Here is a 24,917-nt window from a genome sequence, read left to right as displayed (position 1 = left end):
TGATCCCTGTGGTTTGTCAAAGATCGCCACTTTGGTCCAAAAAGGTTTGGACTAGCAACAGATGTCCAAACTTTTCATTTTTTTTATGAGTTTGGTCCAATTAACTATTAACTTTTTCATAATGACGATTTTGCCCTTATTTTTTTTATTTATTATTTAAAGATTTTTTCAGATTAAAAGAAAAAAGAAAAAAAAGAGTTTTCCTTTTCTATTTAATTTATATAATTTTTGTAACATAAAAAAAAGAAAATAAAAATTCTCTCTCTCTCTCTCTCTCTCTCTCTCATGAAACCTGCCATCAGAGATGGAGTCTCCGGTCACCTAAGAGGAAGCAATTTCCCTTCAGTGTCGATAAGCAAACCCCAAACCCCTCTTTTGATTTATGTGATCCCCTTTGATCTTTACAACCCCGTAGATGACCAAAGCGGAGATGAAGGCCACCGAAAAAGGCACCGTGCTACTTCTAGCGGGTTGGATTCTACACGAGCTACTTCTGGCGGGCACAGTTGACACAATCGATGCACAGATCATGAAGATGGATTTCACAGATGAAGTTAGATTTGAGGCAGAAGCATTATGGTAAAATTCCAACTGAGAAGATGCATCTTTTTCTTGAGCTTCTTTGATTGGGGTTCCTCCCATTAATCTATTTTCAACCAACGAGAGAGAGAGAGAGAGAGAGAGATTTTCTTTTTTCTTTTTTATTTTTCTGTTATAAAAATTATATAAAGTAAATATAGAAGGAAAATTTTCTTTTTTCTTTTAATCTGAAAAAATCTTTAAATAATAAAAAAATGAAAAAGAAAAAAGTAAGGGCAAAATCATCATTATGAAAAAGTTAATAGTAAATTGGACCAAACTCGCAAAAAAATAAAAAGTTTGGACCTCTGGTGCTAGTCCAAATTTTTTTGGACCAAAGTGACAATTTTTGACATACCACAGGGACCATTTGTGTAGTTTTGTCTTATATATATATATATATATATATATATATATATATATACATACAATGTTGTAAAACTCGCCGAGTTGGCCGAGTACTCGCTACTCGGCCCCTTACCGAGGCGAGTTACAAAATCCGAGTACTCCCCGATCGGCCCCTTGTTGAAACGAATACAGTTGTAAAACTCGGCCAACTCGATGATTAATATGTATAGTATACTTAATGATTTATTATTTAACACACACACATATGTGATTATTACTACATATATATCTTAAATTTTCAATAATTATTCATGAAATGGGACCTATGTGTGTTTTTTTAGTTTTTGTGTATTCACATGTATCTAATTTTGTTATATATTTCATTCAACTTATGGTTTTAACTTATGATTTTGAAATATATAATTTCCCTAAAAATATTTCTATATGAATTACCGAATCCGAGTACTCCCCGAGTACTCGCTACTCGGTAGTCGACCGAGTAGGTACCGAGTAGCGAGTTCTACAACCATGTATATATATATATATATATATATATATATATATATATATATATATATATATATATATATATAATTTTAGTTTAAAAATATTATGTCAAACTTAATGTCAATAAATAACCATTTTAAACATATATTTTTTAATATTTTAACAATCTATTTTTAACCCGCGACGCGCAATGCGCGGGAATTCGTCTAGTGAACTGAAAATCAATGAAAATTTTGTTACCATACTTACTTGATGCGAATTTTAATATTAGTTTTTCAAAATAGATCTGGAACTCGATAAAGGTTTTGGGTTGTGATTTTTATCCATGCTTAGTCTTTGTTCGATTTTCTGATTACGAATTGGGCCTTTCGAAACGGCTACAAGTTTTGGATCTAAGAAATTTTTATTTTATTTTTTTTCTTTTTTTGTTAGGATGAGAATTATTTGATCTATATCATACATACTTATAAAGCTAGCAAATTTTTCTTGAATCTCATGTATTTGAAACCCCTATTTTTTAACTTCCTCAAACCACATTCATTTGAAACCTCATTTTTTAACTAATGCAACTCAAAAGTTTTCTTAATTATGATTTAACACTCAAAAGTTTTATAACTTATATTATGTTTAATTAGCATTTAGTGAAAAGTTTACTATAAAAAAGTCAATTTTTTGTGTCTTTTGTGTTATATAAAATCTTACATGTAAGAATGATGTCATAACATCAATGTTTTGCTTGGAATATCTTTCAACCAAAACAAAAAAAGCTTTTCTATTCTTTCTTTATATTCAATTTCTCATTTAATCGTTATATGTGATTTGTATGTATTACTCAATCTTGAATGTGACTCTCCAAACATCAATGTTTTACTTGGAATATCTTTCTGATTCTTCTTTTTCAAGAAAAACATTTTGATTGCAGGTTAGTGAAGAATTGTCATCAAGTTTCTATGGTTGAATGGTGTTAAATGAAGAAAAAAGATTCAGAAAACGGATATAGTTTTTTTTTGTTTGAGCAAAGTTGATGAATATTAGTTTTTTCTTTTGATTTAAATGTATGTTTAGGTAACATCTTTATTTATTTATTCAACCACCCAATGCTCTTATTTATTTGATTGTAGTTTTCTATTCTGATTATCTTTATTTTCTATTATTTTTTTGTTGGGTTATCCTACACAACATATTTAAAAGACAATATTTAAAAGTTAACATAATTTTTAACATTTGATATGTAATTATGATAGACTTATCATGGTATGTTCTTTATATGAAAGTAATTTATCCATATTACTACGATAAGAATTACATATGACATTTACGAAAATATATATATTATATGTGATTTCTTTAACATGTATATACACCTATGTATGTTATAAATTTATAATTAAATATCTATATGTTTAATAATTGAAGGGATTAAAATGATGCATCAAAACCAATTATTTAGACGAATATAATAATAATAATAATAATAATAATAATAATAATAATAATAATAATAATAATAATAATAATAAATACACATTTTTAAGTACCACATTCATTTGAAACTCACACTACAACTCAAGAGTTTTCTAATTTATGTATATTTATTAGTTACCACTCAAGAGTTTATAACTTGTGATTATTAATTAGTAATCACTAATAACTTTTTATTTTCCTTTCTTTTATAAGGTTGTAAGGTTTTGCTCATTAAAAACATTAATGTATTTGAAGAAATTTGTGATTTAAATATGAAGACTTAATATAAATGTTATAATAGATGTTTTAGTGTTTTTATGTTATTAAACGTTATAGTGTTTATTTTTCATATTTATTATTATTCGTTGTATATGTATCTTTTTTAATACAAATGATATAATAGATGTTTTTCTATTTTTATGTTTTTAAAAGTTGCAGTTTATATTTTTGTTTATACGTTTTGTTACCTGTTATATTATCATTCATTTGATATATAATTTACATAATTTTAAACGATTTATAAAATTATCTGATAGTTGTATATATCACAATGACTTAAAAATTAAACTATAATGTTTAATAAAACTAATATGGTAACTATATGTTTGCTTTACTACTAACATTTTGTTTCAATGTAGAAATATTAAATAATAATTTGGTAAAAGTTATTATTTTAACTATATAATTCTTTTCTTGCGCAACGCGCGAGGATTTGCCTAGTCATTCATACTTATAAAGCTAGCATTTTTTTTTGAATCTCATGCATTTGAAACCTCCATAAAATTTTTCCAACCCCTCATGCATTTGCAACCCCCACACCCTTTCACCTTCAAAGTAATTAATCACACATAATCTCATTCCAAGAAAATCACACACTCTATAAGTTCAACACCTCATGCATTTCAAACCCCCACACCCTTTCACCTTCATTATATATGTAGTTATATTAGTACATTTTTCTTACAAAAGTCGTCATTTGGTTGAAGATATTATGATTTAAAAGTTTTCATATAGTTGAAGCATTCACGATCCAAATATGACGATTTGAAGAAATGAGTTATGTCGCATCGATGGTAATTGTAATATGATTTTTTCTTTCAACCAAAGCAAATGAAGCTTTTCTATTCTTTCTTTATATTCAATTTCTCATTTGACCTTTATATGCAATTTATATGTATTACTCAATCTTGAATGTGACTCTCCAAACATCAATGTTTTGCTTGGAATATATTTCTCATTCTTCTTTTTCAAGAAAAATATTTTGATAGCAGGTTAGTGAAGAATTGTCATGAAATTTCTATAGTTGAATGGTGTTCAATAAAGACAGAAGATTCAGAAAACGGATATAGTTTTTTTTTTGAGCAAAATAGACGAATGTTAGTTTTTTCTTTTGATTTAAATGCATATTTAGTGAAGAATATAATATAATAATAATAATAATAATAATAATAATAATAATAATAATAATAATAATAATAATAATAAATACACATTTCCAAGTATTGTATTAATTTGAAACTCACATTACAACTCAAGAGTTTTCTAATTTATGTATATTTATTAGTTACAACTCAAGAGTTTTTAACTTATGATTATTAATTAATAATCATTAATAACTTTTTATTTTCCTTTCTTTTATAAGGTTGTAAAGTTTTGCTCATTAAAAACATTAATGTATTTGAAGAGATTTGTGATTTAAATATGAAAAGTTAATATAAATGTTATAATAAATGTTTTAGTGTTTTTATGTTATTAAAAGTTATAGTGTTTATTTTTCATATTTTTTATTATTCGTTGTATATATATCTTTTTAATACAAATGTTATAATAGATGTTTTTGTATTTTTATGTTACTAAAAGTTGTAGTTCATATTTTTGTTCATACATTTTGTTACCCGTTATATATAGATTATCATACATTTGATATATAATTTACACAATTTTAAACGGTTTATAAAATTATCAAATAATTGTATATATCACAATGACTTAAAAATTAAAACTATAATCATCAAATCATCATACTATATTATAAAGAAAATATTTTTTCTTTCACCACATTCATTTGAAACTCCCAACTTTTCATATTTCCATACAATATACTTAATTTATTAACTTAAATATGCTTTTAGTTGTAAGCATTATCATAAATGGAAGAATTTGTGACTTATTAATATGATATAGTTAATTTGTTAACTTCAATATATAGTTAAATAAATAACCTACATTAATATATCAAATAAGCTTAAAAATTTAGTGTAAAATTTAAAACCTAAAGTAAAATATCAAATAATGTTTTAAAAAAATCAATATATATATATTTTAACATAGTTAAAAGGAAAATATTAAATATAATAATAATAAAAGAACCTAAATTGATGAATCGAATTAACTAAAAGGTGTCTGAAAACTATATTCTAACAATATATTTTAACCTGCGCCACACAACGCGCGAGAATTCATCTAGTATCTTATAAAGTTAGCATTTTTCCTTTCATCACATTCATTTGAAACTCTCATGCATTTTCCCTTTCATTACATTCATTTGAAACTCCCAAGACTTTTCAATTTCTTCTTAATAATGGTTATAAGTTGGTTAATAAGATTAAATAAATATCATACATAAAGTGTAATCATATACAAACTAAATTTCAATATTAAAAGAATATATTTACTTCTACTAATAAAGTTATGTTTTTTTAACTTTTAACATATTATACTTAATTTATTAGTTTTAATATATTGTTGGGTGTAAATCATTATCATTTTAAAGCTACAACTTTTGAACTGTTTGTATAAAATACTTACATTATAAATTTAAATATAACATTAAATGATCAACTTAAATATAAATTTTAGTTTAACTTAAATAACCCAAATAATATTTTGTAAATAGTAAAAAGTGATAAATTGTAGTGTCTTTCTAATAACGATTATAAGTTGGTTAATAAGGTTAAATAAATATCAAATCTAAAGTGTAATCATAAATAAACTAAATTTCAATATTAAAATAACATCTTTACTTCTACTTATAAAGTTATGTCTTTAACTTTTAACAGATTATATTTAATTTATTAGATTAAGATGTTGTATGTAAACCATTATCAACTTAAAGCTACAACTTTTGAACAGTTTGGACAAAATACTTAAATTGTTAGTTTAAATATAACATTACAGTATCAACTTAAATATAAATTTCAGTTCCACTTAAAAAACCCAATGAATATTTTGTGAATAGTTAAAAGTGATAAATAGTAGTGCTAAATGCAAAATCCGAATTATAATCTCAATTCAACTAAAATATTTCTTAAAAATATTTGTATAATCGTTAAAAGTTTTCAAATACGTAGCTTAAAATAACTTACAATAACAATAGTTAAATATAACTCTATATAAAATATTATATTGTTACCTTTAAAATCAAAAAATAATGTTTGATATTTTAAATAGTTATAATGATAGAAATTAACACGTTAAACAAATAAATTTTAAAAAATTAATTAACAATAACAACAATTATAAATAACATTAAACCATATATTATATTTAATTTTATTCATGAGTAACTCGCGGGTAGAAGTCATTCAAACAGTTGAAATGATGCAGTTATAATAGATGTATATATTATCATATAATTCAAAATAATCAATATATTATCAATTAAGTATACGAATTATTATATCAAATTTAACAACAACGTTATTGTTATATTTAAAAAAAACATATATTTGTAAAGATTTCAACTATATAGGTGTTTCCGCGCAACGCGCGGGCATTCGCCTAGTAATAACATAAAAATAGTGTTTTTACATTTTCACACTATTTATTTTTTTAGTTGAACTTACTTCTCTCTATATATATTGTAAATGTTCAAGAATATGTTACAAGAGCATGATTAAAATAAATAAATAAATAAATAAACTCAAAATACAATATTAAGAAAATACAAATAAAAACCTATCCAAAAACCCCGAACGAGTATAACGGTTTAAAAAAAAGAATATGATGATGTTATAGCTCAAATACCACAAATTCACCGGTCCAAACTGATGACACTATAGCCCAGTCAAAGACCTACCCGGTCCATCTGATCCAAAAAGCCCAATAGATTCTCCATATGTGCAACCTGTATCTACACACGCATGGAATACAATAATTTGGTCAGATTTTGGCTTATAAGCTTAAACTAATTTAGTAAGATTTTAGTGAGTTTATCACTAAGTTATCTAAGATAACTTGTCAAAAAACTAGTTTATAATTTATGGTTAGCTATTTTTGTAGTCTCGTCAAATACTAAATTCCAATAGACTTAAAAAATAAACTAATTAGACCATAATATTTGTGAAATATAACTAATCTCATGTATATATGTATATATGATATATGTAATACAACAATCTTATATATTACTTGGAACAACTTCAAAGCTGTGATGATTATTCTTCTAATACGACAACGAGCGTAACTTTTAAGACCACAAAAACGCTGCTTAAACTTCAACCTCCTCTCATAAACACATTTTGAGCATTAGGTATGCTGAAATCAGCTGGATTCCTATTAATCGAGCACACAAGAGTCAAATTGTTTTGAAAACTGGCAGCTGTTGAGCTCCTATTCTCTGTCCCTAAACTCACTCGGATCTTTTTATGGACACAAGCACAAGTCGTCCCCATTGCAAACCCTTGATCATGCCGAAATTTAGCTCGATTCCCAACATTTGAGGTTAATATTGGTGAATAAGTAGTCATATGTTTGCTTGCTTCTCCTGCTAGTGACTCCATTTCCATGGTCGATTGAACCATTTGAGCTCTTTTTGCATCATCTGTTGGATTTGAAGGATTCTCTTCATTAAAATGCGTAGCCAATAGCATCACAGCCTCCATTTCAGAATCTTCGTTTGGTGTTACTGTAGATTGGATACCATTTTCCTCCAGTGGTCTAACTTTTCTACGCTTTTCCATGACCTGAAAATCCATGTCATCAATCCTAGTTTTCCTCGAATCATTTTCATGCGAGTCTTTTGATCCACACTTTGACTTTTCTTCTTTTCCAAATCTCATCTCTTCAACACCATATGTCGTCATCTTGTTGTTTGAGATTGTGGTAATTTGAACACCCTTTTGTTTTCTGGAAAACGCAACATCCTCATATTTCTCATCTTTAGATTCTGTAGTGTTTCTAGTGTTAACTTTGTCAAGATTCCTTAATATATCAGACAACAAACAAAGCTTCTGATGTTTCCTTCGTGGCTGAATTCTTCCAGATTTATCGTTATATCCACTTCCATTCGCACTATTTTCAGGTTGGTTTTGCTCCTTGTAAATCACCTTGCAAGATTTTGAATCTGGGTATCCATTGTTGACTCGTTTGCATATATTAATATCATTCGCTCCTAGAGATTCAATCATATCTTTAGTTTGAGATCGATCTTCTTTTCCAGTGAGAGTTTTTTTGATAGATGCTTTCAAAAGAGCAAAGACAAAGATTGCATATTAGCATCAAATAACATAGAAAGTAAGTAGAATCGAATTTAAGACTTACAATTTGAAGCTTCTTTATGTTCTGGTTTATCATGTGAACCATCAATATGATCACTGGGACTACACAAGAATGTAGAATCTACCGATTGATATGAAGCAAAAACATCATACTTTTCAGGATCACCCAGTGATCCAAAAGGCCAACATTTCTTCCGATCTTTTTTGCGAATTTCAGCAACATACTCACTGATAATTAAACATGATCGGTTGAAGATAAAATGCATATATGAGAACAAGATCAAATTAACCATTTCATTTTTAAATTTTAATGGAAAATCACATGTACATACCGAATAGAAAAGCTCATAAATTCACTTGTTTTGGTATTTTCTTGTTTGTTGAGACCGATCTCCATTGAAAGTGAGTAGATAATTAATATTTAACAGCTACAACACAACAGTCGCTACAAACGTGGAAGAACCTAGCAAGAATAAAGATAAATTAATTAAAACAAGATATCAGTCATATATATAATTGACGATAATTTCCACGAGTTCAATTTTTAAAGCTTCTAAGAAAAACAATGAGTTGCATATGGTTATAGTATTTACTATACTTGCAAAAGTTTTACATTATGTCACAAGTTAAGAAATTTTAGCAAGTATGATTTCAAAAAAGCCCAAGAGCATAATCGAAATCATATTAAATATAAGGGAAATAATCGTTCACTTAATTAAACAAGTTTTTTCAATGTTACCCTACATAAAATCACAAACTCGGACAACACATGAAGTGGAAAGAAAAAACGTGATTGTCGTATCTAAGGAACAGAAATATCTGCCAAAAGTAAGTTTCTATCTAAATTATGAAACAAATTTATTGCAACATCACTAAGTGAGATACAAAATAAATACAACTTTCGCATCACAAACCACATAATCATATGCATATATTTATAGAAATAGTCTAAGGAATTACAAAAGTTAAGATTTCATTGCTCATATGAGTAAAGGGAGCAATAAAAATCTAACTTTGGCATAAATTCGACTGTCGAAACCAAATGGAACCCTAAAAGCAAAAGTTTATACACATAGTCAAACAACATAAACACATAAATAAAGTAAAGATTCATGATTGAATTGATAGAAAAGTAAAGCTCAAATACACCATAACAAACAAGAACCAAGACATACACGCAGTGAATCTGGATGAAAAATATGAAGTATTCAAAACCTACCTCATGTAGATGATTTTGGATGAACTTGTCGGTTGGGTTTTTGAAGAATCAACCAAGATCGAAAACCCATCGAAACTCCTGAACTCGTGACGAAAATTTAGCTCAAAAAGTTTTGAATTTCGTGGATGGTATTTGGAAATTGCGTTGATCTTGTAGTGAGACAAACCCTTGGCTATTTAGGTTTAGAGAGAGAGAGAGAGAGAGAGAGAGAGAGAGAGAGAGAGAGAGAGAGGAGAGAGAGAGAGAGAGAGAGAGAGAGAGAGAGAGAGAGAGAAGAGTGTGGCCATAAAATGTTAAAAGAGAGAAGAGAGAGAGTATTAATGTGGTTTGTATCGTCGCCATCGTGAAGGGCATAAACGGATTAGGCCGTCGCTAAACATGTGATGCGTAAAAGGTTAACGACATGAACAGGTGACGTGTAGTAATGTCCAATTTTAATGTAGGAAAAATTAATTTTATCCTCTTAGTTGGTAGGTTTTTATATATACTCCATATTTTCTCTTGTCATCCAATTTTAATATATATATATATATATATATATATATATATATATATATATATATATATATATATATATATATATATATATATATATATATATATATATATATATATATATATATATGAATGAGAAATTAAGGGTGTGTCTGAGTTAGTTTTTTTATCGCAAAACTGATTTTTAAGAAAAATGTTTATTAACTTATGGCTTTTAGGAAAATCGGATTTAAAAAAAATGTTTGGATAAGAAAAGCTGATTTTTAGGAGTAAAATGACTAAAAAGCTAAAAATATATGATTTTATATTTTTTTGAAAACTTTATTTTTTCCTATCAAAAAAGCTATTTTAAAAACTTTTTTTAAATACACAAAACTTTTTTACTTTATTAACTTTTTGAAAACCTAAAAAACTAATAAGTTATTTTGAAAAGTTATTCCAAACACCCACTGAATATCCTCTTATTATTTATTTTTATCAATCCTCCTTCTACTTGTTTAAATGATAACATATGTCATATTAATATGCTAAAATATTATTAAATTTCATTAAATAAGCATTAAATTTCACACATATCACCATTTAATTGGATAGGAGGATTTGTAATAATAAAAAGTAGGATGATATTTAATATATATATATATATATATATATATATATATATATATATATATATATATATATATATATATATATATATAATATAAGTATGTTCCAAGGAGAACAGTTCTTATTTTGAGAATATTTGAAAAGAAATTTTAGCCACAAAAAGGGCCTAACTTTTAGTGAAGTGGAGGGTATGTACGTAATTTTTCATTTCTTTTCCAAATGAAAGCTACATGAGCATCTCTTTCATTGTATCCCATCGCACCACCACTGCCTACACCCTACCACCACTTTGCTACTGTCTTCAACCATCAACCGTACCACCATATACCCTGTTCTTCTCCGATAAGCATCTGTGAGAACACTGCCATATTCACCACTATATACCCTAATTTCCACGGGCTCAGTTAGGACTCAAAAGCTGATAACATATGACCAAGGTTGGAACAATAAAATTCATGGCGTATTTTGTAATTAAATGAAGGTCGAGGGGTGTTTGTTATCGATCGTGTTGAAACTAATTGGAGCAGCACTCAGATCTTTTTTTTTTTTTACTTCTGATGGTGACGTCAATGTGTGTTTTTACAACATTGCTATTGATCCTTATAAGTCCCTGGAGACAGTATCTTAACCAGTGATCAAGCAATCTAACAATCTAACAATCAAACAAGATAAGAATTGAGAAGAAGAAGATTAAACCAAAGCTTGCACACGTTTATATCAAAAAAATGTTAGTACAACTTGGACACATACTAAAGACCGTAAACAATAGTGAACCATCAACAACCACTAACACACTCAGATACTCCTTATATATAGGAGAGATGGACTGGCCATAAACAGGTTTACGGCCGTAAATTATCTCTGGCCGTAAACTCACCAACAACACATCAATTACATGCAAAAGACTCAATAAGACCTATACATTAAATAGCCTAGCCCAAACCATTAAATGGACCCTTCAATCTCCCCCCTGGTTTGGGGCTAGCTGAGACTCAGTGTTTTTCAATTATAAGCACGTCGGACACCCCCCCCCCCCCCAATTGCCCCTTGCCACATCTCTTTTGCAATAATCTTGGCGACCATTGATGTGAACTCCTTAGCAGAAGACTCGAAAATCTCTTCAGCTACCTTGATCTGATGTAGAGACAATTGATGAATATCCCACTTTCCAAATTGAAGTAGGTCTCTTTTGTCATAGAGGTGAAAGCAACCATCTTGGAATTTTATGATAGCAGTCGCAGTTGTTTCATCATAGACCCAGTAAAGCATTTTAGCAAGAGATCCATCACTGAAGTTCTGCAGCACCGGAATCTGTCTGGCTTAATTGGTTGGCGGCTACATAACAGTCTGAAAAGGCTTATTTGTCTTGGGATCCAGTACTTAAGGGAAGCTTTTAATAAAAGACTCAGCAGTCTTCATGCCAGAAAATCCCTTCTTTACTTGATCCTCCAAGAACAACTTGAAATGAGTTGCCTTTGGATCACCAGAAGGATTTATGAATGGAGTACATGCTAGTTCTGAAAGATCAACCCTAGTCCAGGAACTGAAATCATGGAAGTCTTTGTAGTACTCCACATTTTTGCTTTTGCGTCTTACTAACCACATGTTTAGCTCGTCATGAAATCCCCACGAGACAATTCTTGTCCTATCACCGTACCTGTGTCCAAATTTCTTCTTTTCAAGATCAGTGACGGTGATTTTGGGTTGATTTCCAGGTGCATTTTGATCTGAGCTCTTCTTGAACATTAATTGCTTTTTCTTGTCAGATGCTGCAAGTTTTGCACATTTAAGAGCAACTTCATTTGGTGCTTGAACTGGTTCGGTCTCAAATCGATCTACGACCCGAGATGCTCTTTCAGTAGGCGGATTAAACGAGGGATCTTGAACAGATGACTGATCGGCATTGGATTTGAATTTGTCGCCAAACTCCTCTGTCGGCTTCTTCTTTAGATCAAAATAAAATGCAGTCAATGTTCCCATGTGTGTTTGCATATCAGAAATTTGTTGAGATTTCAGAGTTTTATCCGCTTCAAGATCTGCAACACAGATTTTAAGTTGGGCCTTTTCAGCTTCAAGATTGTCCACACGGATATCAAGGTCAATATTCTTCTAATTAACCACGCTGATCTCCTTTTGAAGTCTAAAAATAGTGGGGTCATCTTCTCCAGAGTGGCCTTCCTCAATAGAAATTCTTTTAGCTCGGGAGGAAGGCTCTGAGCTTTGTCCTTGGGCCAGATGTAAAGCAAGTCTCTCAGAGACAACTTCATGATAAGGTCTGGAAGGAGATGATTCTGGGGGAACAAAAGAACCACCAACCTCAAAAATAGTACTTAGACCTTCATTGGATGGAATAGATGAAGTAACATCAAAAGAAGTAGTTATTGGTTGAGTCGGAAGGCCATGAGACAATTCAGGAACAAGAACTCCTTGTCTTGGATCGTGTCTTCTCCTCTTCAATGGAGGCGAGGAGGTCTGAGTCATTAATGAATCACTTACTGTTGGCTCAACATTATGAATGACATCCTCAAAGGGAGGAATCCCTAAAGTTGTCTCCATAGGAGTTGAAGTGTCAGCCATTTGATTAGAAGAAGGAGGCGTTGTTTCAAGAGCATCTTCTGTCTCCCTTATCTCCGTTGTTGGATGAGCAACATCATAGATATTGTCAAAAAACGTATCGAGGTCTTCATTTGACAGAAGGTTTTCATTGCCTCCAAAATTCAAGGAAATATCATCCTTTTCAAAACCAGTAAGATCCAAATTATAAAAAGAATCACCATCATCTTCTTCGTTCTCTGTCGCATCCTCTGTCGTTCCCTCAATGTAATCACTCTCAACTTGTACCGAATGTAGATAATGCTCTTCAGCTACAATGGCAGCAGGTGTATCTACATCATCTTCGTGATCAGAAACCGGAATAATGTCATCTTCAGAAATGATATCGTATTCAGAGGTCATGCGATCAAATGATACATGAGACTCAGAAGCCTCACATTAATCGACAAACAAGTCGAACTTCACAAAGGGATACTTTCCTTGAAAAGTGATTTTTCCCTTTCTGTTTTGCTTCATTAAACCGACGGTGTTCGGCCCAAGAGATTTCTGTTGGATTAGTGTCTAAGTCCATAACTATTTTGGTATGTACTTGACCCGATGGTGCATGGTCCTTTTGGGTTGCCTTCACCAAAGCAACTTGATTGGAGAAATAAATAAAGAGAGAGAGGTTATTATGATTTATTAATATGTTATAAGAATAATATATTAAAGGAGAAATCATATTTGTTTAATTAATATTGGTCAATAATTAATTAAGAATTAATTTTGTGATCAAATGTAATTAATTAAACTAGAGGGGCTGAATTGTAATTATGTGATAGTTGCAAAATAGGGCAATGGTTATCCTTGTTAAAGGATGGACGAATTCAAGGATAAGGATATCCTTAGAATCGTCCAAGGTCCAAGAGATAGGGGTTTTCAAGGCTTATCTTATGGTTGCTTGATGGGCAAGTAACTAGATAAGGATAAGGACTGAAACCCTAATCCCAACCCTATATAAAGACCCCTAAGGCCTCAGGATTTCGACACTTGATCCCTAGAGCATCTAAGGACGAATTCCTACCTCTCTCCTCTCTCTTTATACCTTCTCCACTTGCTTATGGTGTTTGTAAGTCATTAGAGGAGTGACACTTATGACTCTAAGCCTTCCAAAGTCAATTCAAGGAGGAATTGGGATTGTTATTGATACATAACAATCAAGGTAATATCTTAAACCTATTTATATGTTAATATCGATTTCCATATGCTAGAATTAGGGTTTATAGTCTTGGATTCAAAGCATGTACAATAGAGAAACCTAGATCCAAGCATTAGGGTTTGTATGAGCACATAGGATGTCTTATGACCAAAACACATCAGTGGTATCAGAGCCTTGATTGGTTTCTGTTGTATTGATGCTTGATGTAACTAAAAAATGTGTTTTGGCCTCATTGTTCGACCTGACTCGGCGAGTCACTCTTGGACTCGGCGAGTCAGCCCTACTCGGCGAGTTCCAGAGGGTGACTCGGCGAGTCGGTGTGTCAGACAGAGGTATATCCAGGATTTCTTGTTGTTTTTGCTTATGGATAGTTACCTTATCATGTTAGATCAATATTAATCCGATTATATGATATATTTGACTATAATTTTGATCTAATTGAAGATATTTATCAATTAATAAGATAATTGTTTCCTTATGTGATAATTGATTAATTATTTTGAGTAAACTGATAAATTGTTTTGCAAGAAATCATTAAATAAATCAAATATGGATAATTATGTGATTAAATGTTAATTTGAATTATTTGTTATTTGATCTTTGTTGTTATGAAAGGTTTCATATTTTGCCCTTTAGGTTTTATAGTTTAAATTTGAACCCAAAAGTTTTGTTGTTTTGAAATTTAAATAGTTGAAACCCTAATGTTTTGAAAAAGGTTTCAAAACTTGCCCTCAAGTTTTGGAATTTAAATTTGATTAAATGGTTTAATTTGATGTATATTCTAAACCCTAATGTCTTGAAATGTTTCAAAACTTTCCCTCAAGTTTTGGAATTTAAAAGTTGATTAAAAGTTTAATTAGGAATGTTAAATTCTAAAACTCTAGTATAGTTTTGAAAAAGTTCAAATCACACCCTTGTGGTTTTATTAATTAATTAAGGTGTATGATTAAAAGAGGTTTAATAAATCCATAAAAGTTTAGGTTTACAATTTAATTGAATTAAAAGTATAATTGTTAAATTAGACCACCTAGTATTTTGAAAGTATAAAATACACCCTATACTATGTATAACATTAAAAGTCTAACATATATATATATATATATATATATATATATATATATATATATATATATATATATATATATATATATATATATGAGTAAATGTCATTCTTACCGTTAGTAGGCCTCATTCACGAAGCTGGTCTATAAGGGGTGTTTAAGGAAATTGCTTATAAAATGGCGATTGAATGGGTATCCACTCTTACCCACCGCACTCTTGACTAGTGGAGGGTCGTTAGCCGAATGGGTAGGATGGGACAAAACCTTCCATTATAAGTATAATGAAGTATAAAAGTAACTAAATGTTTTCATAAAATTCCCAATCTTAGTTACTTAGGCAAAAGTGAATTGATGCAATTCCATGAAATTACACTTTGTGCCCTTGCGAAGACGTTAGTGGAGCGTGTGTGGTTTACCGGCACACTAATTGGTTCTAAGCAAAGGTAGCAAAGGGTGAATCAATGTTTGTCATAGTTCGGTGGAGCGTGTGTGGTTTACCGGCACATCGAATAGGTGACTGTAACATGTGAGGGCACCATGTAAGTTTGCATGGTTATTCACACCCGCTTTGTGATCCTCGGCATCCCAGTCACAAACAAGAGGTGCATATCGAGATTTAAACATGCTATTGAAAGTTCAATGAATCTCAAAGGATCTAGGAGTTTTCATAGATTTAAAACTTAAATTTCCTTTTTGTTTTTCGTGGTGGAAATTAGTGAATCGTCATTCACTTACCTTCAAATATTCTGCAATTAGGGTTACGGCATCCCTCTCCCGAGTTGTAGAATATTGTGTTGGGTCCTAGCCTTAGTATTTTATTTGGATGATTTACTAAGGACTCAATCTATCAACTAACTTGAATTTGTTTTTTCTCCCGTTTTGTAGATGTCAAAGTTCGACAACTATGGTCTTCCCAAATTCCGTGGAACAAGCATTCCACATGAAGATGATATTCCACGATTCAATAGAGGAACGAGAAATCATGCTTCACTTCCTCCTCCTCCTCCTCCTATTGTTCTCCCTAACCCACAAGATCGAAGAATTGAAAGGTTCAATATCACTAAAGCCCTATTGGAAATGAAACATGAAGATGGTAGACCCGTGTGTGCCCACGTTCTAGGAATGAAATCACACATTGATAGGTTGATAATGTTGGGTGTGTCATTCCCAGATGAGTTGGCTGTGAATTAGGTTTTGCAGTCACTTCCTAAATCATATAATGAGTTCAAAAGAAAGTATTATATGATGGATCATGACGACAACCTCATTGACGTAACTTACATGCTCATTGCTGCTGAATCAGAAATGATTTGGCGAAGCAATGGAGCGTATTTGTTGGGAAAGTCAACCAACCATGCTTCCGAGGACGTTCTAGGAGAACCGACCTGTGTTTGCTGCCAAAAGAAAGGGTGTTGGATACAAGTCTGCCCAAAGAGCCTGAAGAGTCCAGAAGATGGGAGAGTCAAAAAGTATGGCTGCGCTTCAGGTAAAATCCACTATCTAACTCCATTAAGTTCCTATTCATTGATTGTTAATACATAATGTGATAAGATTGCATTTGAATGTTTTGCAGGATCGGTGAAAAGAAAGGAAGCTTGGTGAAAGAGCAAGATGAATCTAATCACAAGGAATGGATCTTGATCGCATGGACTTGAAGATTAGATTTTGAGCTTAGATAGTTATGATAGAGTTGTTAGAAATTTTCTTTTGAAATACATAGTTTTCAATGGATTTTGCATTGTAAGGACAAATGTTTTCCGCTGCTTTTATAAATAAAATAAATTTTCGTTTGACTTATTTATTTATTTATTTCCTTGCAATGAAATCGTTATGAAAATTGGTGTTTGCATATTTCTACAACAAATGGATATGATTCTCATTTATGGTGTTTATGGAAAAGTCGAGAATTTACCAAATAGGGAGAGTTTCTCATCGCCCAAGTTTCAATTGGACAGAAACTTGGAATCATGCAACGTGGATGCACAATAAATGAGAAATTTCGTATTTGGAAATTAGACTAATTCATTGACAAAGTGTCAAGTGAAGGACTAGGAGATCGAGTACACAAAGTTGTGTGTTGATCAAAGTCCACCATAAGAGTAACAAGATATTCGTCATGATTTACTAAAGGTTTAGTAAATATGATTATACTTATAAGATTAAGTGTAATTCTGAATTGATTGAAAAAGTTTAAATCAATAGTAGAACGAATAACAAGAATCAAGTAGGCAGAAAGATAAAAGTTCTCCATTCCAAGAAGAAGGGAGAGTACCTTTTATGCTTTATGATAGGTCTTAATGATTAAGAACCATATTTAAATTGATCCTCTAAGTACAATTGTATGTTTAAGAAGAGGAATCAAGAATTGAAGAAATGGTTAAATCAAAAAGTCAATCATACTTCGTTCCAAAACAAGTCTTAAAGATAAGATTGTGACACTGAGTGAAAAAGTATTAAGAAGGTTTATAACATTCATTAAATGTAGTAAGTTGTGATGTCTTGGATAAGACAAAGACCAACTAGGACCAATTTATGAAGTGTTTTGATAAAAGCTACACTAACTCTTGAATATTTGTTTGTCAAGAAATGGTTATTGACAAGAGAATCTTATATGTCAAGGAGTCAGTGGGAGTCTTAATGGTATTGAAAGGTTTCAAGAACAAATCAGATAAACCTTATCGATCATCACTAGCACACGAGTTAAGGTTTACAACCTATCGTGATGACATTATTTTGGCTCTATGCCAATCCAATCGAGTTAATTACGCATGAGAGTTCTATGAGTTCTCATTTTGAACGCATAAAAGGCAAAGCACCTTAATCAATGAAAGGTACATTGATAGGAAAGGGTGAGCTACTTAACTACTTGGAAGACATGGTGGGCAGTTGTGCTACCATAAGGCAAGAAATCAAGATTAAGAAAGTTCGGTCCATATGAGTTTGAATTTGTAGTAAACTTTAGTTTTAACAAATTCACATGGATAGGAACACATACACCGTTTAAAATCTAAGTGTAATAAGATTTCCTCCTTCATGAAAATGATTGTGAGGAAATGCTTTCACTAAGAAAGATTTTAAGAAGATAGTGATTGTAAAATTGTATTCTCGAATTCAATTATGGTTACGGTATCCCTTTCCATAATTTGAATTGTGAAGTTTGACAATTAGTCTTAAGTGTTTAGACACACATATGAACTATCGAAGGCAAAGGTGTATAAGTTCAAGAAGCCTTGATAAAAGATTATCAAAGCACTAAGTATTAGAAACATGGACTTAAGAAATTCAATAGGTATTGTCTTTCTGGAAGTTAAGATGTTTAAGAATACATGTCGAAGCTAGTAGGAGCATAAGTGTTATGTTTTATAGTAATCATCATGATAGTGGGAGCATAAATGTTATGATTGTATGATTATTAAGGCACGTATTGCAAGTTGGCAATATTAATTATAGAAAACAAGAGTTATACCTTGCAAAGTAGTAAGGGTTATAAAGTTGTTTTGTTATAATTAAGGGAGAGAATATTATGCTTCATTTCAAATCTAAAGGCTTAGGTTGAGTAATGTTAATAAATTTAGTCAAAGGTACATAGTGTGTTCTTAAAATTTAGATTATGATTACGGCATTCCTCTTCACAATTCGAATTTTGAGAACATAGCAAATAAAACATTATGCGTCGTATCCCATACGCTTCGGGTATAGGATCGCAAATGCTTTAATGTTTGACCATTCTAAAATTTTTACAAATGTCTAGCACATTTAGAGGGAAAAAGGACTAGAATCGGTTTTGACTAAAATAATTAAACAACTATCAAAGGACAATCCAAAGTTCGACGAGGATTGGTCGCTTGTGAGTAGTTGGAAGTATAGTAATGGAAGATACGAAAATGTTTCCATATTGGATGGAACATATCGACCTTATTATGAATAGATAAGTTTCTATTAAGAATAAGTTGTCATATGGAAAATATGGAAATATTGGGAATTGAATATTGAAAAATCTATGACTAGATTAGAAACCTTTATGCAAAAGGATGTTCGAAGGAATGTACTTTGAGTGAGAAACATCCTAAGGAATTGTCTTGTAACAATATTCGATAGAGGACTTTGTAATATCATTGGCAATAGTCTTTGTGACTTTGGTGCAGTGACATTACGAAAGGATCATTGCATAAAAAGTTCGAATCTAGCATATTCTATAAGTAGCAAGAATTTGATATTCTTTCACTTATGGAAAAAGGATTTGGAGTTGTGAAATGAGAATGATTGGAAATGTGTCCAATGTGATCTATTTCATGAAGTAAGAACCATAGGTAAATATTGTGTGCATGCTAGGAGCATGGGACAAGTGTAATAATTCAAGTAAGAAGTTGATTAACCGAAATGACAAATAATGAGTAATCGATATGGTGATAAATAAAAGGTGTTTTATTTATACTCAAAGGTTTGAGGCCATATGGGATTAGTATTATTCTTGTGTTTCACCTTTGCATGTTTTGACTTCCAGAATAATTGAGTTTATTAAGAATAATCGAATTATTCAAACGGGCCACAGTCGTTCATATGTTGGAAGTAGATATGAATGAAGACTGTCATGAACTGGTGTGTGGATTGTCTATAAGGTATTAGACATAAGCAAATGTTTGCTGCAACGTTCATGAGTGCTTATGAATATGATTTGAGCATTGGATCAAACCCACGCTCACTTGGATCACTCCATGAATTGTATCACGAGTGATTGGTGAGACAATAACATCTTATATTCTTGAAACTGAGATGTGTGAGTTGTATCTTGCAAATCGGTTGCACATTGATAATATGTAAATGCACTAGTAACTTGGTGTTATAAAACATATTGTTGTGTGTGATTTGGTTAGTGAGTGCAAGCAAGCATTGTATCAAAGTTTATCTGTTCCTTTTATCCAAGGTAGGATAAAAGCGATATCTTTTGGGCCCCTCGATGATTTAGTGATGACAAACGTAAATGCTCGGCCGAGCTAGGGATAATTTGATTTGTTCAATTAGTCAGTCGTCATAAATCGGGAATCGAGATATAGTACAAAGAGAATGATTTGAAATCATATCTCATATGATATCGAGAATGGAGGAATATATGATCCCTTATCTAAGGACACACGTATCTGATAGGATCAGAGTTGACAGCAGCTTTGGAAAGCTACGATTTCAGATCAGGATCTGAAGTCATACGCATAATAGTTATTAGACTTATCCAAGTGGGAGACTGTTGGATTAGTGTCTAAGTCCATAACTATTTTGGTATGTACTTGACCCGATGGTGCATGGTCCTTTTGGGTTGCCTTCACCAAAGCAACTTGATTGGAGAAATAAATAAAGAGAGAGAGGTTATTATGATTTATTAATATGTTATAAGAATAATATATTAAAGGAGAAATCATATTTTTTTAATTAATATTGGTCAATAATTAATTAAGAATTAATTTTGTGATCAAATGTAATTAATTAAACTAGAGGGGCTGAATTGTAATTATGTGATAGTTGCAAAATAGGGCAATGGTTATCCTTGTTAAAGGATGGACGAATTCAAGGATAAGAATATCCTTAAAATCGTCCAAGGTCCAAGAGATAGGGGTTTTCAAGGCTTATCTTATGGTTGCTTGATGGGCAAGTAACTAGATAAGGATAAGGACTGAAACCCTAATCCCAACCCTATATAAAGACCCCTAAGGCCTCAGGATTTCGACACTTGATCCCTAGAGCATCTAAGGACGAATTCCTACCTCTCTCCTCTCTCTTTATACCTTCTCCACTTGCTTATGGTGTTTGTAAGTCATTAGAGGAGTGACACTTGTGACTCTAAGCCTTCCAAAGTCAATTCAAGGAGGAATTGGGATTGTTATTGCTACATAACAATCAAGGTAATATCTTAAACCTATTTATATGTTAATATCGATTTCCATATGCTAGAATTAGGGTTTATAGTCTTGGATTCAAAGCATGTACAATAGAGAAACCTAGATCCAAGCATTAGGGTTTGTATGAGCACATAGGATGTCTTATGACCAAAACCCATCAATTTCATGTCAAGAGTTTCTCCGTCTTTGGCTATTGCGGGAAATTGTTCGTTAATGAACACTTGAATGAATCTAGGGTACAACGAGAACTTGTCCTTTGTCTTTGCTTGGATGTTTGCAATCAACTCATGGAGGATGAATTTGGAAAAATTGTAATTTAGTCCTGCAGCCAAAGAGATGATAGCACCAGTATTCCTCAAAGAAATTTCATTTGCACCAGGTTTTCTGCCGGAAATGCAATTCACAAAGACATGAGCTAAGAATCTCCAGAACGGTGGCATCAGCTTCTTCAAAGTTGGAGGGAAAGCACCTTCATATCCCATTTTGATAAAAAAATTCTTCAACTTGAGAGATCTCGATCTCAGAGGGGAAGGTTGATTGATCGTCAATTTTGAGAACATCCCTGATGAACTGTTCTATGATGATGATTTTGCAGTCTTTGACTGTAGCTTCAACAGAAACAGTACCATCACTTCCTTTCTTCACATCTACCGTCTTCCAGAATTCTTTTATTAGGCCTTGAAATATTGTTGGATTAACAATCAACGCTGTAGACAGACAGCATTCTCGCAATCCATGCATCATTGATTTGAATTCTCCGTGGGCAGCTGGAGGATCAGCCAAGAGAATAGCCAGATTATGACTGTCAGCAAACTTAAGTTCTACCATTACAATCTGCACTAAACCGAGCCAAGTGAGAAAAGGAAAGAATTTATTTAAACATTTAAAAGTTGATGTTTTTTTCATTCTACAATTTAATTTGGCTTTTAAATGAACAAGAATTTGAAAAATCAAGATTAGGTTGACTAAAGCTGTGTTTACGGTCAAAGGAGAGTTTACGGCCGTAAACTCGTGGTCGTAAACACCTGGCCGTAAGCTCTGGCTGTAAACACTTGCCGTAAACTGTCGGGCCGTAAACGCCTGACCGTAAACGGCTGGCCGAGAACACCAATAATGAATTTTTACTGATTAAACCACTCAAAACATGTCGATTTGAAGCGAAAATAGCATTTCCTTGATTGAAATCATTGTACCTTTAAAGCTAACGAATCAATTTCTCGATTTTTCACAAAAAAAAATTGAGAAAGAGAAAAAAATTTGAGTTTGCAGCCAAGAACTCAGAAATGAAAGAAAAAAATGGTTTTTGGCTATTGTTCTACCTTATACCTAGTCCAAAAAATACTATGGGCCGCAATCCACAATGCATAGAATAAGTCCAATACCCCAAAAAAATTAAATAAAACATTTTGGGGACAAAAAATAAAAAAATAAAACTAAAATTAAGAGTAAAACTAAAATTTAAAATTTTTAAAATTTAAGAGGAATTTTAAACTAATTTCACCACTTTCTAACACTAAAAATAATTTTGTGATAATGGGATCAAAGTTGTTAGAGAGTTTTAATCCACTTATTGATACTTCTGTCTTCAAGTCCAAGTCTGGTCGATCGTTGGTATTGTGGTCCACTTAAACACAAAAGGTTTTTGATAAAAAAAATTTACACACTATAAGTGACAAGTCAATAGATCTTATGAACTTAGATAATATTCCTAAAAGATCATTCAGCTGACGACGACCAAAGGTATTGTTGTCCAACTAAATTGAGCAGCGAGATTTACAGACAACCTATAAAATGTTCAATTTTAATTGTATTAGAACGTGTTTCCCGCTTCCTGATCTACCTCAATAATCAAGGTCTTCCAGAATACTCCTTACATCAGATGAGCATACAATTATTAGGAGAGAAGATAGATTTAGAATGCATATGTTGTACACTCATGTCAGATCTCTTCCAATCATGCAAAGAGTGAAACATATGACTAACTAGAGTTTAGAGGGATTGAGAAGTAGAAGGTTGCATATTCTGTGTACCAGGTCGGATTGTTAATCACGCCAAGGAGACAACATATGGCTAACAGGTAGGAAGAATAGCATAGAAGAAGATACATAGTGATAGAGTTGCATATGTTGTATTCCAGGTCAGATCTCTTCCAATCAGTAGAGGAGGCAACATATGACTAACAGATAGAAAGAAAGGAAATAATTTTCTACAGACCTAATTTATCGGAATTTCCCAGTTGCCCCGTCAATACCGGAATTCTGGACAAAGTCCGCATATCGAGGAAAAGTTAATCCATAGTTCTAGATACAGATCACTTAATGTATCTGCAGATTCTCACGTATATTTCGCTGCTCAACCTACCCAAGCATCGTATTGTCAAGCTAAATGAAATTATCTAGGTCATTGATTTGTCAGGTCTCTAGATTCCATAAGTTCATCTGATCCTAGTCAAGTCCATTTTGAAAACTTTCCATGCCTACCAGCGCATCGAACACAAATGTCAGACAATTCGACTTTGGCACCTTACCAGCACATCGAACATAGATCTCAGACAATTCGACTTTGGCACCTTACACAAATTTAGATTATCTGTTATCTCATGATTATATCACTTCCCAGCACATCACCTACAAACAGAAACTATCAGCAACATATTTTTAATTTTCTGATTTTATAATGTTTTTGATTTTTTAATTTTTTAATTTTTGTTTGGTTTTTTTGTTTATTTCCCCCCTTAAATTTGTGCATGGGTGAGAATGAAATTAAAATGCGCAAATTTAAACTAACCTAAAACAAAAATTAGTCCTCAAAACGTATCATTTTCAAAAAAACTCACAAGCACATCGAATCGAGCTTAGTTAAACGGCTTTGTGAATAGATCCGCCACATTATTAGCAGTGGGAACCTATTCCATCCGAATGAGCGAATGCTCATAACAATCTCTGATGAAATGAATTTTGATGTCAATGTGCTTGGTTTTCGAGTGCTGGACTGGATTTTTAGCAATCTGAATTGCAGCCTCATTATCACAAAATATAGGGGTTTCTAAATAGTTCAAACCGTAATCCAACCGCTGATGTTGGATCCATATGACTTGAAAGCAATAAGCAGAGGCAACAATATATTCCGCTTCTGCTATTGAGGTTGAGACGGTGTATTGTTTCTTGCACTGCCAAGACACCAGCCGATCACCAAGGAATTGACATCCTCCTGATGTAGCTTTCATGTCAAGCTCACAGCCTCCATAATTATTGTCATCAAATGCATATAAATCAAATTCAGAATTTTTCGGATACCAAAGACCCAGATTTGGGCTGCCTTTGAGATACCGAAAGATTCTTTTGACAGCAATAAAATGTGAAAGTTTAGGATTAGCCTGATAGCGTGCGCATTGACAAACTGCAAACATGATGTCTGGACAGCTTGCAGTTAGATACATCAACGAACCGATCATCGATCTGTAGTGAGTTTGATCTACGGATTCGCCATCCATAT

The 24,917-nt window shown here is 31.8% G+C and overlaps 1 protein-coding gene across 2 annotated transcripts; it reads right to left on the bottom strand.

The window, feature by feature from the left end:
* Positions 1-6,790: 6,790 nt before the first annotated feature.
* On the bottom strand, positions 6,791-9,846 carry LOC111910283 (uncharacterized). Of its 2 annotated transcripts, XR_006183148.2 has the most exons (5): positions 9,616-9,846; positions 8,729-8,859; positions 8,440-8,624; positions 7,309-8,359; positions 6,791-7,030 (listed from the first exon to the last, which is right to left on the bottom strand). XR_006183148.2 is itself a non-coding variant. In XM_042895394.2 (4 exons), exons 2-4 carry the CDS (start codon positions 8,791-8,793, stop codon positions 7,395-7,397), a joined length of 1,215 nt encoding a protein of 404 aa, XP_042751328.1. In that variant the 5' UTR covers positions 8,794-8,859; positions 9,616-9,846; the 3' UTR covers positions 7,216-7,394. The 2 variants fall into 2 exon arrangements, 1 of the variants encoding a protein (XP_042751328.1); XM_042895394.2 differs by lacking the exon at positions 6,791-7,030 and having other exon boundaries at positions 7,216-8,359.
* Positions 9,847-24,917: the final 15,071 nt, after the last annotated feature.

The sequence above is a fragment of the Lactuca sativa genome, chromosome 5, assembly GCF_002870075.4.
Source record: "Lactuca sativa cultivar Salinas chromosome 5, Lsat_Salinas_v11, whole genome shotgun sequence".
In the NCBI taxonomy this organism is placed as follows: Eukaryota; Viridiplantae; Streptophyta; class Magnoliopsida; order Asterales; family Asteraceae; genus Lactuca; species Lactuca sativa.
The sequence above is the reverse complement of the archived record's forward strand: the minus strand, read 5'-3'. Positions and strand labels throughout refer to the sequence as shown.